Source organism: Ictalurus furcatus, chromosome 14, assembly GCF_023375685.1.
Source record: "Ictalurus furcatus strain D&B chromosome 14, Billie_1.0, whole genome shotgun sequence".
Taxonomy (NCBI): domain Eukaryota; kingdom Metazoa; phylum Chordata; class Actinopteri; order Siluriformes; family Ictaluridae; genus Ictalurus; species Ictalurus furcatus.
Genome location: NC_071268.1, coordinates 19260341 through 19275338, shown reverse-complemented (window position 1 = coordinate 19275338; position 14998 = coordinate 19260341). Strand labels below are relative to the sequence as shown.

The 14998-nt window shown below is 38.9% G+C and overlaps 1 protein-coding gene across 2 annotated transcripts; it reads left to right on the top strand.

Annotated features, from left to right (window-relative positions):
- The first annotated feature begins 599 nt into the window (after positions 1-599).
- LOC128618726 (hyaluronidase-5-like) lies at positions 600-4956 on the top strand. Of its 2 annotated transcripts, XM_053642526.1 has the most exons (4): positions 600-818; positions 2205-3177; positions 3338-3427; positions 3833-4956. In XM_053642526.1, the coding sequence occupies exons 2-4, from the start codon at positions 2242-2244 to the stop codon at positions 4121-4123; spliced, it is 1317 nt and encodes a 438-aa protein (XP_053498501.1). In that variant the 5' UTR covers positions 600-818; positions 2205-2241; the 3' UTR covers positions 4124-4956. The 2 variants fall into 2 exon arrangements, with proteins under 2 accessions (XP_053498501.1, XP_053498499.1); XM_053642524.1 differs by lacking the exon at positions 600-818 and having other exon boundaries at positions 1799-3177.
- Positions 4957-14998: the final 10042 nt, after the last annotated feature.

Here is a 14998-nt window from a genome sequence, read left to right as displayed (position 1 = left end):
TGCTACAGCTCAGTGTCAGGGTCTTGGCAATCTTCTTATAGCCTAGGCCATCTTTATGTAGAGCAACAATTCTTTTTTTCAGATCCTCAGAGAGTTCTTTGCCATGAGGTGCCATGTTGAACTTCCAGTGACCACTACGAGGGAGTGTGAGAGCGATGACACCAAATTTAACACACCTGCTCCCCATTCACACCTGAGACCTTGTAACACTAACAAGTCACATGACACCGGGGAGGGAAAATGGCTAATTGGGCCCAATTTGGACATTTTCACTTAGGGGTGTACTCACTTTTGTTGTCAGTGGTTTAGACATTAATGGCTGTGTGTTGAGTTATTTTGAGGGGACAGCAAATTTACACTGTTACACAAGCTGCACACTCACTACTTTACATTGTAGCAAAGTGTCATTTCTTCAGTGTTGTCACATGAAAAGATATAATCAAATATTTACAAAAATGTGAGGGGTGTACTCACTTTTGTGAGATACTGTATATCGTAGTGTAAAACGTGAACATATCTTGAGCTTGTGTTAAACACAGACCTTATTTCAGGCATTTAACCAAAAAACCCATCCAATAAATCCATTGACTTCGGGATGATTGATGTCCAGTACACAGGAAAAATAAGATCACAAGAAAACAAATTTTGTTATGTCTAGATCACGAGAAAAAAATAATAATAATTGCATGGCAAAGAAAAAAATTAATAATGGGTGGCGGTTTAGAGCTTCCGTAGTCACCTGAGCTTAACAGTGACATTGCACCATCTGCAGAGACAGGAGGTTGGTCGAGTGCTGGATGTCTGATTTTATTTTTTTGGTAAGTTTGTGTGTTTCATCTGTAATCTGAGAAAATGGCTTTAATGTGATAGTTGGTTGCTCAAGTCAAGTCTTGTGTACAAAAAGTTATTTATTATAGAATACAGATTAACATTAACCCACTAATTGGTACAAGAAACCATAAAGTCTTAAAGGCTCAGCAAAAGCTAATGTTTCTGTGTTGTTTACTGCTGAAAAAGCCACTTGCTACTGTGTTTGCAGTCTTATTTGCTATGAATAATCTGTCCATGAGAAAATTTAAATTAACTACTAGGACAGGTAATCTTATTTTCATTATCTTTAGACTTTAATACTAAAGATTGAACTGTTTAGTTATGTGGGCAGTCATTAAATTACAGTATCATATGATTCATGTGTTGAAGCATTTCAACAAGTGTTTAAATCCATAAAATTAGCAATCATGGAATCATGGAATGATTGATGTTTGTTTGTTTGTTTGTTTGTTTTAAATTGAGTTTCTATGTGGTGTGCTACATTTTTACTGGGTGTAAGTTAGAAGAAGGAAGAAATCCTTCAGGTTGATTGAACTGGCCTTTATAATGACTGCTACAGCTTGTATAAAGCGTCACTGTTTTTATTCACATATGCCACAGTAAATATCACAATGTTTCCAGAAAACCTCACCATGCAACCATTAAGTTTTCACTTGAAAGCTGGCTGAAGCACACCACCATAGACGCACGCAACATGCACACTAGTTTGTGGACACCTGATCATCACACACATGTGATTTTTGAAAATCCCATTCCAGATTTAGTCCACGTTGCTCTCATAGTAACCTCTGCTCTTCTGGGAAGGCTTTCCTCTAGATATTAGAATGTGGCTGTGGGGATTTGTGCTCAGTCAACTACTAGAGCATTAGTGAGGTCAGGTGCTGATGTCCAGAGTAAAGTCCACTGTGTTGAATTAACACCTACAGTGTTCATTCGTGTCCAACTGGACACGAATGAACACTGAAAGAGTTCATCCAACATTGTGGATTTTGCTGTGTTGGGTGAGGAGGCCTGGGGTGCAATCAGCGTTCCAGTTTATCCCAGTGGTTTTCAGTGGGGTTGAGGTGCAGGACACTTGAGTTCTTCCACTCTAACCTTGGTAAACCATGTCTTCATGGATATTGCCTTTTGTACAGGGGCATTGTCATTCTGGAACATGTTGGGCCTCTTAGTTCCAGTGTTAAAAGGAAACTCTAATGCTACAGCATATAAAGACATTGTAGACAAGTGTGTGCTTCCAACCTTGTGGAAAAGTTAGGGCAAGGCTCACATATGGGGTAATGGTCAGGTGTCCACATACATTTGGCCATATAGTGTATACAGAAATGTCTAACCATATTATATTTTATTGAGTTTTTACAATATTTTCTTAGGTTTAATTTCTAACGAGGAATAAGCACAAGAAAATCCATGGCGGGCCTCACTCCGTTCACAAGAAGATATATGCAGCAACTACCTTTCCTCATCCTTTTGAACCTGGCTGGGTTATACTTTTCAGCAGCTCTTCCACCAACTAAAGCTCCAATTTTTGGTAAGCCGTTTGTGGTCATTTGGAATGCTCCCATCGACAAATGCAATAAACTGCAGATCCCCCTGGACTTTGGTGGGTTTCATGCCATCACCACACCTCAGCAGGTGCCTGACCAAGTCCTGACCCTCATGTATAGTAGCAAATGGGGGCTTTTTCCTTATATTGACCTCTACAATTTCACACAATACAATGGTGGCATTCCACAAAAGGGAAACTTAACTGCCAGTCTGCAGAAAGCTAAAAAAGAGTTCAACCAGTACATTCCATCATCTGCACCTGGCCTGGCTGTCCTTGATTGGGAGGAGTGGTTTCCTTTGTTTGATCAAAATACAGACTTAAGAGAGATCTATAAGGCAGTGTCCATAAACTACACCCTTCAGCAGAATCCCTCCCTTACAAGCAACCAAGCTACATTTATAGCCAAAGAGCAATTTGAGAAAGCTGCCAGAAGTTTCTTGGAAGAAACATTGCAGTTAGGAATCTCACAAAGACCAAATATTCTCTGGGGCATTTATTTGTTCCCTGACTGCTACAACTACGATTTTTTGAACACAAACTACACAGGAAAATGTCCTCAGAGTGCAAATATAGTAAATGACAAACTTCAGTGGTTGTGGCAGGCAAGTACTGCATTCTTTCCATCAGCATACATGCCACTTTCTGTAAGTAAAACCCAGAAAGCAGCTCTGTTTATTCGACACAGGGTGCTAGAAGCAATGAGAGTGGCAGAGTCGTCACACCGGCCCTACATTGCTCCCATTTATTTGTATCTGCAACTCCTTTTGCTGGATCAAAAGGGCATGTACAAGTCAGAGGTAAGTAGTCTGTTTATACAGTATCTTCAACATGCATAATAAATTCATTCAGGGCTGCATGTCTTCCAAGCATGTTTAGTAGTTTGTTTGTTTTTCTAGTAAACTACATGTTTCTGACCTCTACAAACAATATATTGGCTAATTAGTTTGTTCTGTGCAGGCTGACCTGATTCGGAGTATTGGCGAGAGTGCAGCTCTGGGAGCCGCTGGATGTTTACTGTGGGGCTCTAGCTATTATTTTAAAGACACGGTAATACTTTGTGTTTTTATAAATCATATTATTGGCTCATTCCAGTTGGGTTGCCAACAATGTAGCATTATGAAGGATGATGAGTGCTGTGTATTATATATTTTAAAAAATCTACTAATCAAGTGGTTAACTTTATTATAGTTGATAATACACAATAATTAATACTATGCTTAATGAGGTTGAGGTGGCTCTGTAGGTGCAGGGGAAATACCAAAATGTACTCTGCAGGAGCATCTACGACCTTGATTAAGAAAAAGTATGCAATTTACTAAAGGAGGCAAATATTTGAATTTTTAAAAATATTTTTTAAATTATTCATAATGTATTGTTGCCTGTGTTGTCATCTGTTAGAGCCTTAGGTGATGTTGAATAATACTTTGCATATAATCCAAGCTTTCTTTCCAGGAATCATGCGCATCCCTTTCTACATACTTGTCTAACACAGCAAATAAGTATGTTGTCAATGTTACAACTGCAGCTGAACTGTGCAGTGACGTGCTGTGTCAAGGTAATGGCCGATGTGTCCGTCAAAGCTATGATTCAGATGACTACCTACACCTCAACATAAACAGCTTTGTTATAGAGAAGATTGATGGAATGTATAAAGTCTTTGGGCAACTTTCCAATGATGACCTCATCGACTGGGCTAACAAGTTCACCTGTCAGTGCTATGAGGACAGAAAATGCATGGCTTAATTTGAATGTTTTATCCAGCAAGAGTATCATTCATAAAATTAATGACAATTGACATTGTTCTACACTGCAAAACTTTGCTGTTTGATTATAACTTCTCTTCAGATGATTAATATAAGAAAACCTTTCAGAACATTCCTTTCTACCATTTATATATATTTACACAGGTTTCTTATTTCTTGGTACTGTGTTGCTTGAACAAGTAAAAGCTCTGAAACAGATACACACTTTCATTTGTCCTGTTCTTTGGCATGTTAACATTTGCCACACACTCTCTCTAGAAGACTAAATAACTGTAATGTTGTTTCATGTCACGCTGCCTTCAGAGTGCTCATAATCTTCAAACTGACCTTGGTGTCAAAATATTTCATACTTGATATTCTCTCTCGCTCTCTATCTATCTATGAAGCAGGCTTTGTTGCCTTTTTTATTATTGATGGTGTTTACAATTACTCACACTAACTCAGGACAACATTAACTGAATTATTGTGAATTTTTAAAAATCTCTATTGATGGTTAAATGTGGTGGAGCACAAAAACCTGCATACTCATCATCTTACAGCTTTTTGCAACCGGTAACAACCATCCGTCAATACTAAAACCACTTTTTCAAAACTGTTTATACAGTCTGCATTATCAACATGCCTCTTGGCCAAACAGTTAATCTCACCGTTCGACCTTAACACTGGCAAGAATTCTCACTCAGAATGCAAACATTGTCACCCATAACACTGACAACAGTGAGCATTACAGTACATAAATGATGAACTTTTATCTTTGAAGTTTGAATACTTTTTCACATAAATCAGTATTTCATTATAGAATAAGAATAACGCCTTTTCACTTCATTGACTGTACTAAAGTGTATGTAACAAGAATAAAATAATAAATGCAGCAGTTTGCTTCAGTATCCTTTATTCTTTTGATTTCTTTGCATATAGTAACTTCTGAAAACTGAAGAGTTGAAAAACAAATTCCTGAAATTCCAGGGCTGCAATAATAAAAAACAAAACACATCAACATGTACAATATAATCACTCATCCTGTACAGTACTGTGAGGGTTCTAGTTCTCCCTCTCCTGCATTTGGCCACAAATTCTCATCAATGTCACATCTTATGTCTTCTCTGGTGATGCATCTTGGAAAGTATCTTCTAGAATGTCTAATCCAACCCTGGCAGTCTTCAGGAGAACTCTCTCCACACCCTGCATTCATGGCATCCAGTAAGGACATCTGCTCATGTGGATGGTGGTCATAAGCCTTCCACCTCCACGCAGAGAAAAAGTCCTCTATGGGGTTTGGGAAGGGGGAGTATGGAGACAGGAATAGTACTGACATCCTGGTATGTACAGCAAACCAGTCTGTGACTGCAGCAGAGTAGTGGAATGTCACACTGTCCCACACAACAACAAAGTTAGGGAAGTTTCTTGCCCCTTTCTCCCATCGCTGGCACAAGTCGATTATGGCCTGGGCCATCCATAGTTGATCTCTGTCCAATTACATTTCTTCCCCTGTGGTGTGTTTTTGAATCCAGCTTCATCCACAAAGATGAATGCATGTGCATTTTGCCTGGCTTCCATCTCCATTATGCTCTAAAATACAGTAAATCCACAGTTTTACAGTACTTTACATTATGTATAACTGTGTATGTACCCTGTTTCATTACTGAACAGACATCTTACCTGGATATATTGATACCATAGTTCTTTCACACGTTCACTGTTTCTCTCAAAGGGTACAGTGTACAACTGCTTCATCCTTATTTTATGTTTCTGTAGGACTCTGGTAATTGTCGTTGTGTTGACTGTATTCACATTCCCAAAAGTGATATTGTCTGCCAGCACTCCATCCCGAATTTCCCACGGTTTTATTGCATTGTTGCCAATTACAATGTCAACAGTAGCAATTTCCTGCGTATCTGATCATATTCTGCCTCTTCCTCCTGTGGGAGGCAACCTTTAGATCCTATTGAAAATCACAAAACAATCAATATATTTCAAAATGTCAGCACATATAAAAATGTGAACATATTGCATTGTAGTGTGATATGTAGTTCAATTATCGGTGAAGGATGCACAGCTCACCTGGTTTGCCGGAAAATTTATTCTATTGATGAAACTGTTGAACGTTGCAGATTTGGTTGCACCCGTAAAAAACGGTTTCTCTCAAAGAGCATGGTTTAGAATATGGTCAGTAATAGTGGCCCTTATCTCATCAGAGACCACCACTCTTAGTCTTCGTGTCCTTTGTCCTCCACGCATTCTCCCTCACCCTGCCACTCTTCTTTCCCCACCAACCTGTCTTCCTTGATCCATGTTTCCAAACTAAATCATTCCGAAGCCATCCTCTTTTGTCTGTTTGCTAACGAGACTAAAAACAGGACACTTGGGTAAGCTTTCAGCTGAAATTGCAATTAGCTGTGGTTGGAATGATTAAATAAGATTTTCTTTATATTTCAATCTGGTTACTTCAGAAAGGCACAATTTGCCATCATTCTCTTTTGAATGTGTTTTTAGCAGTTTTGGGAACAGTGTGTTAGCATTTTAAAACATGCTGAAAAATGTATAGTTTTGGAGTTCGGAGAATGTAGTCACTGAATACATTTTGTGTGAAAGCAATGAGAAAGATTCACAGTTCATCCACATACACTTCTTTTAAAACACTAAAAGTTACAGTAATATATATTTTTAATTTTATTTCAATTAAACCTAAAAAAAAAAATTCCTATAATATATAGTAAAAAGTGTAATGTATATATATATATATATATATATATATATATATATATATATATATATATATATATATATATATATATTACAATATATATAAAATAAAACCAAGTACTGTGCAAAAGTCTTAATCACATTCAAAGAAATTCCGAGGTTCTCAACATTTTGTAACTAAAGCCTCCCCAAGCCTCCCCTATCATGTGCCCCCCCATTGGAAGAGACCAGGTGTAATGATTATCTATTCTATATAAAATCTGGTTTTGATAGATAGATAGAAAGATAGATAGATAGATAGATAGATAGATAGATAGAAAGATTTTTTTTGCTTGTGTGTTTCTGTACTTTTTTAATTACTTTTCATAACTTTTATGATTTTTTAAAATAGCTTTTATGACCTTTAAAAAACTATATAAGGACAGGTAAGGAACATGAATGATCAAAAATGTTTCTGAACACTATAACTACTTTGAGCAAGAGAACTAGGTTGTAATAACGTATACTATTTTACATGTAAAACATGTTGCATTACATTCGTCTTACATTCTAAAAACATTCGCATATGAATGATGTAAATTGGGATGAAGGGCGCGTCTCATTATCCATGACACTGGTAAATCACCAGCTCTCAGCCGCTCACTGAACAGAGCAGATGCAGAGAGAGGTGTGAGTGCAGCGGGAAAGCAAGACCTCGTGCTTGCAGGACAGTACTGGCGAAATTTGGAAAGTCGCTGAGGTTTGTCCATAAAGTTGCTAGGTTTGTTGCTAGGTGATTTTTTTTTTTTGCAAAAAAAAAAAAAAGTGGCTAAAGGGGTCTGAAAAGTCGCTAAGTTGGCAACACTGGTCTGCACTGACAGCTAGATAAAAGGCAGGTCAAGCTCCGCCTCCCCCAGCAACAAGAAAATACAGAGGGAGAGGGAACACGGGGTTTTTCATTTATGCACATTCTAATTGAAAAGCAATAAAATACACAGAGTCCCCAAATTAAGCCCTGTCTGTGTTTTTTTTTTTTTTGTGACCACCTTCAGATCTCTCCGAAAACTCCTGTTACTCTCATGCTCACTCACCACAAACAAAAGCATTTCTAAGCGCGGCAAAACAAAATAAAAAAAATTTACTTGACGCCAAAACTCCCGCTTCACTGCTGCTCATTTCCGGTGTAAAATTGTAGCAGTGCAGCGATTACAGAGCTTAGAAACTGCAGTTTTCTCATCATTCCACACAAGCGATCTTTTTTCCACACAATCTTCTATACACACAGCACGGAATCGATGTGTTTCCCCACCTTCTTTTGATTGACAGGATATAATCGGCCCTGATCATCGGATGTTTTTAAACGATCAGTCCATGGCATGAAAAATAGCCTTTATCGGCCGATACATCCATGCATCTCTATTGAGAACGACTGCGTGTAGTGCAAACATGCCTTTTACACACACACACACACACACACACACACACACACACACACACACACACACAACAATAACTGTAGACATTAAACAGCATCAAAACAGAAAGTCTGTTTGTGTAATGAGCATCATATGAATAGCATTTTTTTACTCAGCAGAATCAAATACTGTAAATACAGGCATCATGCAGAACATTTGCAGATGCAATTCAGGTCTGTTTAGAATGTGAATGGTGTGTGAAAGAACATTTTGTGAACACAGGCCACTGAAGTCATTGGATTTATTAGTTGTGTGACTTCTTTGACTGTAGGTGGCACCAAAGTATCTTACTGAAGATTTTCTTTCTTTTCATTCTCTATAATCGTGATCTGCCATAATGTTTGTTCCTGCAAAAAACCAAGATGCTTAGAGATGATAGAAACTACTGTTGTGTGCTTGAGATGTAATAATGTAGTGTTTATATCATTCCTTTAGCACAAGGTACACTAATCTGGGTCCTCATTTATGATTAAATGGTCATAAAAAATGCCACATTAGCATGAGTCTGAACAAAAGACTGCCTAGTGACTGTCTGTGACAGGCATAACGCTCTAGTTCTCAGTGGAGGGGCTGGTCTACACTTCAGCAGCTTGACACAAGTGCCTCCTGACACGCATAAGACAGCTTTTGGTAATGAAAAGAAAGACTACAGTGAGTTCCTAAAACACAAGCTAGCTTGTACAAACAGAATGCTTAATTTTTTTAAAATAATCTCTAGGACCCATTTCTCAGTACTTAGGTCACTTTTTCAAAACTCTTCACACAGTTCTCCTAACAAATTTTCAGCTTGGCACAGAAGTTAATTTCACACACAAAATGCACTAAAACTACCAAAACACTTCATATAGGTCTTGGATCAACTCATTCTTCCACAAAACTAGCACAGTTTGTCACCCAACAAGCTCACTTTGTCACTCATAAAACAAACAACTTTTTTTTTTCTAAATTTCTTCGCAAAACCAGAATGACACTCTCTACTGTTTAGAATTCACTGCAGTACATATTACAGGAATGAATCATACATGATGCAATATGGTTCAATATGTTTTATGCCATTGTTTTTGATGACTGCAGTGTCCTGCACATCCGTGAAAATCCTACCTCTCCCACCTTTGGGAGGTAACCGTTGGGTCCTAAGCAGAATTACAAAAACAATTACACATGAGTGGGTTTAGAGGCTTTGCTTCACGTACTTCTGAAATGCGCAGTTCAGTCACACGCTCTTGAAGAATGTACATCTTGTGAAGAATGTACCTGTTATTTTGCTGGAAAATTCTTACAATAGATGCTACTGTTGAGCGTTGCGGATCTGGCTGCACTCTCAGACCAGCCTCTCTCATTGATAGACCATGATTTATTACTTGATCAATTATAGTAGCCCTAATCTCACCTGAAACTACAGCTCTTGATCTTCCTCTCAGTCTTCTTTCACCACGCATACGTACTCCTCTCCCTCTCCCAGCCAGTCTTCTTCCTCTGTTAGCCACTTCATCTCTAGCTGGACCCATGTTTACATCACTGTAAAATTATTCCTAAAATGTCCCCTTTTTGTATAGAGGGTAATGAATTTGAAAGACTAACACCTTGGTACGTGTTTAGCTAAACTGGGAATCAGCTGTGGCTGGTCTAATTGTTTTGATAGTACTTATTTTTTTAGATTTGGAATATATTTCAATATGGTATTACTGTAGAAATGTAGCAAATCGCTGTCTAATTCAGTTTTGTGTTGGGTTTTGAAGTAAAGATGAACAATTTTGAAAGGAGAATGTACACATGTGCAAATTGGCCTGTAGGTGAATAGAGTTTTGCTGATGGTTGTGTTTGTAAGAAAAGAATTCATATAATTTGAAAGATGTAGTCATTGAATGCATTTTGTGCCAAAGCAATGAAAAATGCTTAAAAATTTTAAAGTGCACCTATTATGCTTTTTCAAATATTATCTTTCATGTAGTGTGTTATAGAGCTGTTTGGGAATGTAAAAAGTCTGCAAAGTTTAAAAAAATCAAAGTGCACAAAAGAAGGAACCGATTCTGAACAGCTGAAACGAGTCGTTAGTAATTCCAGATTTACTTCCTGTACAAACCTACGTAGGTTTGTAACAAAAAGCCCCGCCTCTGGTCTTCATCGGCTGCTCGCAAACAAACAGAAATTCGTTATGGTAGTGAATGTTTCCTTTTTGAAACACGCTGACAGTGGTAGACCAATCACAACAGACTGGGACATCTGACCAATCAGAGCAGAGTATTCTCTCTGAAAGTAGGAGTTTAGAGTGAATCCTTTAGAACGGATCATTTAACGAGTCGTTTTTGACACTGGGGGAAAAAAGGTAATGCTGCAATTTAAATTATGAGCATTCGGATGCATGTAAATCTATTGTATGAGAGCTTTAAAACAAAATTAGGCACCTTTCAGAACCATAATAGGTGCGCTTTAAAACGTGACTTAGGTAATGAGAAATGGGTTCTAGCGATGGTAAAAAACTGTGAATGTTTTTAAATTGACCATTACTCTGTCATTGGTCTCACAAATATATCCACACCAGAAGAAGAATGAGTGCTCCAGAAAATCTATGTGCAACCCTTGAAAACACAGATGTGAAGCAAATTAATATCATATTACATCTAGGTGCCAGGAAAAGTCCAGTGCAGTGTCAGCTGAAAAAATACATAAAAGCTGGACTGATTAAACCTAATGCTTGGATTTCAATTTGACCGATCAAGTCAAATTATTGTCACCTAGAAAAATGCTTTTGTTTGAGAAAAAGGTCATATAGTTCAGTGGTGGCTCAACGGTTAAGGCTCTGGGATCAGAAGGTTAGGGGTTCAAGCCCCAGCACTGCCAAGCTGCCATTGTTGGGCCCTTCAGCAAGGCTTAACCCTTAACTCTATCTGTTCCAAGAGTGTTGTGTCATATTGGACCCTGCACACTGACCCCAACTTCCTAACAATCTAGAACCCTTAAATGTTCTTTGGTTGTACCTCTGGGGGAAGGTTTTCCTACCTAGAAACCTTTTAGAAAGTTTGGAAGAACCCTGTGGAAGAACTTGAATGACCTGCACAGAGCTCTGACCTCAACCACAAAGAACACCAGGACTGAAACGCTGACTGCACCCCAGACCTCCTCACCCGACATCACTACCTGCCACTGACACTAATGCTCTTGTCCCACTAATGCTCTTCCCAGAAGAGTGGAGGCTGTTATAGCAACGAAGGGACCAACTCCATATTAATGCTGATGGTTTTGGTTCAACAAGCACATCCGGTTATGATAGTCAGGTGTCCACATACTTTTGGCCATAGTGCAGTATTTTCAATAAATACCATCCATCCATACATACAGTATCTCACAAAAGTGAGTACGCCCTTCACATTTTTGCAAATATTTGATTATATCTTTTCATGTGACAACACTGAAGAAATGACATTTTGCTACAATGTAAAGTAGTGAGTGTACAGCTTGTGTAACAGTGTAAATTTGCTGTCCTCTCAAAATAACTCAACACACAGCCATTAATGTCTAAACTGCTGGCAACAAAAGTGAGTACACCCCTAAGTGAAAATGTCCAAATTGGGCCCAAAGTGTCAATATTTTGTGTGGCCACCATTATTTTGCAGCACTGCCTTAACCCTCTTGGGCATGGAGTTCACCAGAGTTTCACAGGTTGCCACTGGAGTCCTCTTCCACTCCTCCATGACAGCATCACAGAGCTGGTGGATGTTAGAGACCTTGTGCTTCTCCACCTTCTGTTTGAGGATGCCCCACAGATGCTCAATAGGCTTTAGGTCTGGAGACATGCTTGGCCAATCCATCACCTTCACCCTCAGCTTCTTTAGCAAGGCACGTCTTGGAGGTGTGTTTGGGTCACAGTACGTCACAGTACATGTTGGCATTCATGGTTCCCTCAATGAACTGTAGCTCTCCAGTGCCGGCAGCACTCATGCAGTGCCAGACCATGACACTCCCACTACCATGCTTGACTGTAGGCAGGACACACTTGTCTTTGTACTCCTCACCTGGTTGCCGCCACACACTTGACACCATCTGAACCAAATAAGTTTATCTTGGTCTCATCAGACCACAGGACATGGTTCCAGTAATCCATGTCCTTAGTCTGCTTGTCTTCAGCAAACTGTTTGTGGGCTTTCTTGTGCATAATCTTTAGAAGAGGCTTCCTTCTGGAACGATAGCCATACAGACCAATTTGATGCAGTGTGCAGCGTATGGTCTGAGCACTGAGAGGCTGACCCCCCACATCTTCAACCTCTGCAGCAATGCTGGCAGCACTCATACGTCTATTTCTCAAAGACGACCTCTGGATATGACACTGAGCACGTGCACTCAACTTCTTTGGTCGACCATGGCGAGGCCTGTTCTGAGTGGAACCTGTCCTGTTAAACCGCTGTATGGTCTTGGCCACCATGCTGCAGCTCAGTGTCAGGGTTTTGGCAATCTTCTTATAGCCTAGGCCATCTTTATGTAGAGCAACAATTCTTTTTTTCGGATCCTCAGAGAGTTCTTTGCCATGAGGTGCCATGTTGAACTTCCAGTGACCAGTATGAGGGAGTGTGAGAGCGATGACACCAAATTTAACACACCTGCTCCCCATTCACACCTGAGACCTTGTAACACTAACAAGTCACATGACACCGGGGAGGGAAAATGGCTAATTGGGCCCAATTTGGACATTTTCACTTAGGGGTGTACTCACTTTTGTTGCCAGCGGTTTGGACATTAATGGCTGTGTGTTGAGTTATTTTGAAGTGACAGCAAATTTACACTGTTACACAAGCTGCACACTCACTACTTTACATTGTAGCAAAGTGTCATTTCTTCAGTGTTGTCACATGAAAAGATATAATCAAATATTTACAACAATGTGAGGGATGTACTTTTGTGAGATACTGTACATTATATATATATATATATATATATATATATTATATATATATATATATATATATATATATATATATATATATGTAAAGTTTCATTTTCATAATATATTACTTCCACAACAGGGTTTTTAGGCCGTTAGTATTCTTAGTCCCTGACCTAGTGAAGCAGTATGGGGATGTGTTTATTGATATAGGCTTCAAAAGGATTTCTGTAAGTCGCTCTGGATAAGGGCATCTGCCAAATGCCATAAATGTAAATGTAAATGTGAATATATCAGTCAGTCACCCCAAAGAGTGTGAATTTTTCAAAGAAATGTGTGTTCCTTTGTGTGTTTATATGTAATACATTTTGACTTGTAGAGATAAAATGAGAACCATCCATCAAAGGAACAGCCATGAGCTCTGGAGGACACGTGACATTTTTTGCAATGTGTCTTCCAGTTCTTTGCTATGTAATGCTTTTGTAAGTCATTAAATCATACTTTGGTCCATCAAGGTCTAAGGATTTCTACTCTTCTGTTCCATATAGGAGGTGCGAAATTGATTTGCACCACTGAGTCCCTTGGGATTTTTATTGTCTGGTGTGTATTCCACTATGTGAAGTATTGGTGTGCTATGTGGGGACAGCTAAATATAACAAGCACCATATATTCAACATATCATTTGATCTCATCTTGGTAAAAATCATTATTAAATGATTTTATTCAGGGACTATGGTGACCAAATTCTCATGATATAAAAGGAGCTTTTTAAGCAGAACTCAATCACTTTACGTTTCCAAAGCCAAAACAGCATTCCCAAGGAAGTTCTTGTTTCCGTCATTTTCATTTCTTTTCTTGGTCACTCTAAATCCCGTTATTGTGCTTTTTGTCATGCTCAGTCTGGGAGTCTTTTCAGTGAGTATGCATTGACAGTAAGTTTCTAATCATGGGGTGGTTGAGGGGTTTGCTGTTTCTTGGCACTGGCCCCTGATCCACAGGACATTGGGCATTATTAAAGAGGAAGTCTAAATATGTTTACCAGACTAAATCATACAGACTGATAGGAATATTATAATATGATAGCAGAATATTCCAAATACATTTTGGACTCTAATATTTTTCTTGTGTATTTTAGCTAATAAAGTGCATTACGCTGAGGAGACTATTTTTAAACAATCATGCTAAGTATGTTTTCTGTACCCTTCTTCTGTCTACCCACAGGAATAATTAAAGTCTATCATGCATGAGTCAATGTTGGCCCATGGCTCCAGAATGAAAGCTCATTAGCACTAGCTTTGCATGACCAATAATTATTTGATTCACAGCAACAGGCCCAGAAGTAATTGTAGCCTAGATGAATGTGGTTCAACCCATCACCTCCTCCTCCACCTTCTGCTTAGCAGCACACTGATGGTGAATTAGAGCAAACGGGAGGCAGCTGTCTGCTAACTACAGAAGGGTCAGTATATTCCTGGAGAGAGAGAGAGAGCGAGAGAGACAGAGAGACAGAGAAAGGGAGGGGGAGGACGGAAGACTGTTATGTGTTCAGACTCAGGGAGGTGGAGAGATGCAGAGATCTGAAATGCCATCCAGAATCAGGGAGTTTTGTGGAAAATAACCGCAGCAATATATTCAATATGTAAGGAATAAAAGATGTGGCATGACATGAAGCAGAGGGCTGGTACTTCCACAAAATGAATTATTTTCCAACAACAGCATGCCCCATAGTGATTATTCCTCTCATACAACAGCAGTTTTCCAACAATTACAATGTTTTTTGTATTACCGGACCACACATCATACTTTTTACTGTTTATAATTA

Coding starts and splice junctions, on each gene's coding strand:
- LOC128618726 (XM_053642526.1), top strand. CDS start 2,242: ATGGCGGGCCTCACTCCGTTCACAAGAAGATATATGCAGCAACTACCT. Junction 3,178..3,337: donor AGGGCATGTACAAGTCAGAG/GTAAGTAGTCTG, acceptor TGTTCTGTGCAG/GCTGACCTGATTCGGAGTAT. Junction 3,428..3,832: donor GCTATTATTTTAAAGACACG/GTAATACTTTGT, acceptor CTTTCTTTCCAG/GAATCATGCGCATCCCTTTC.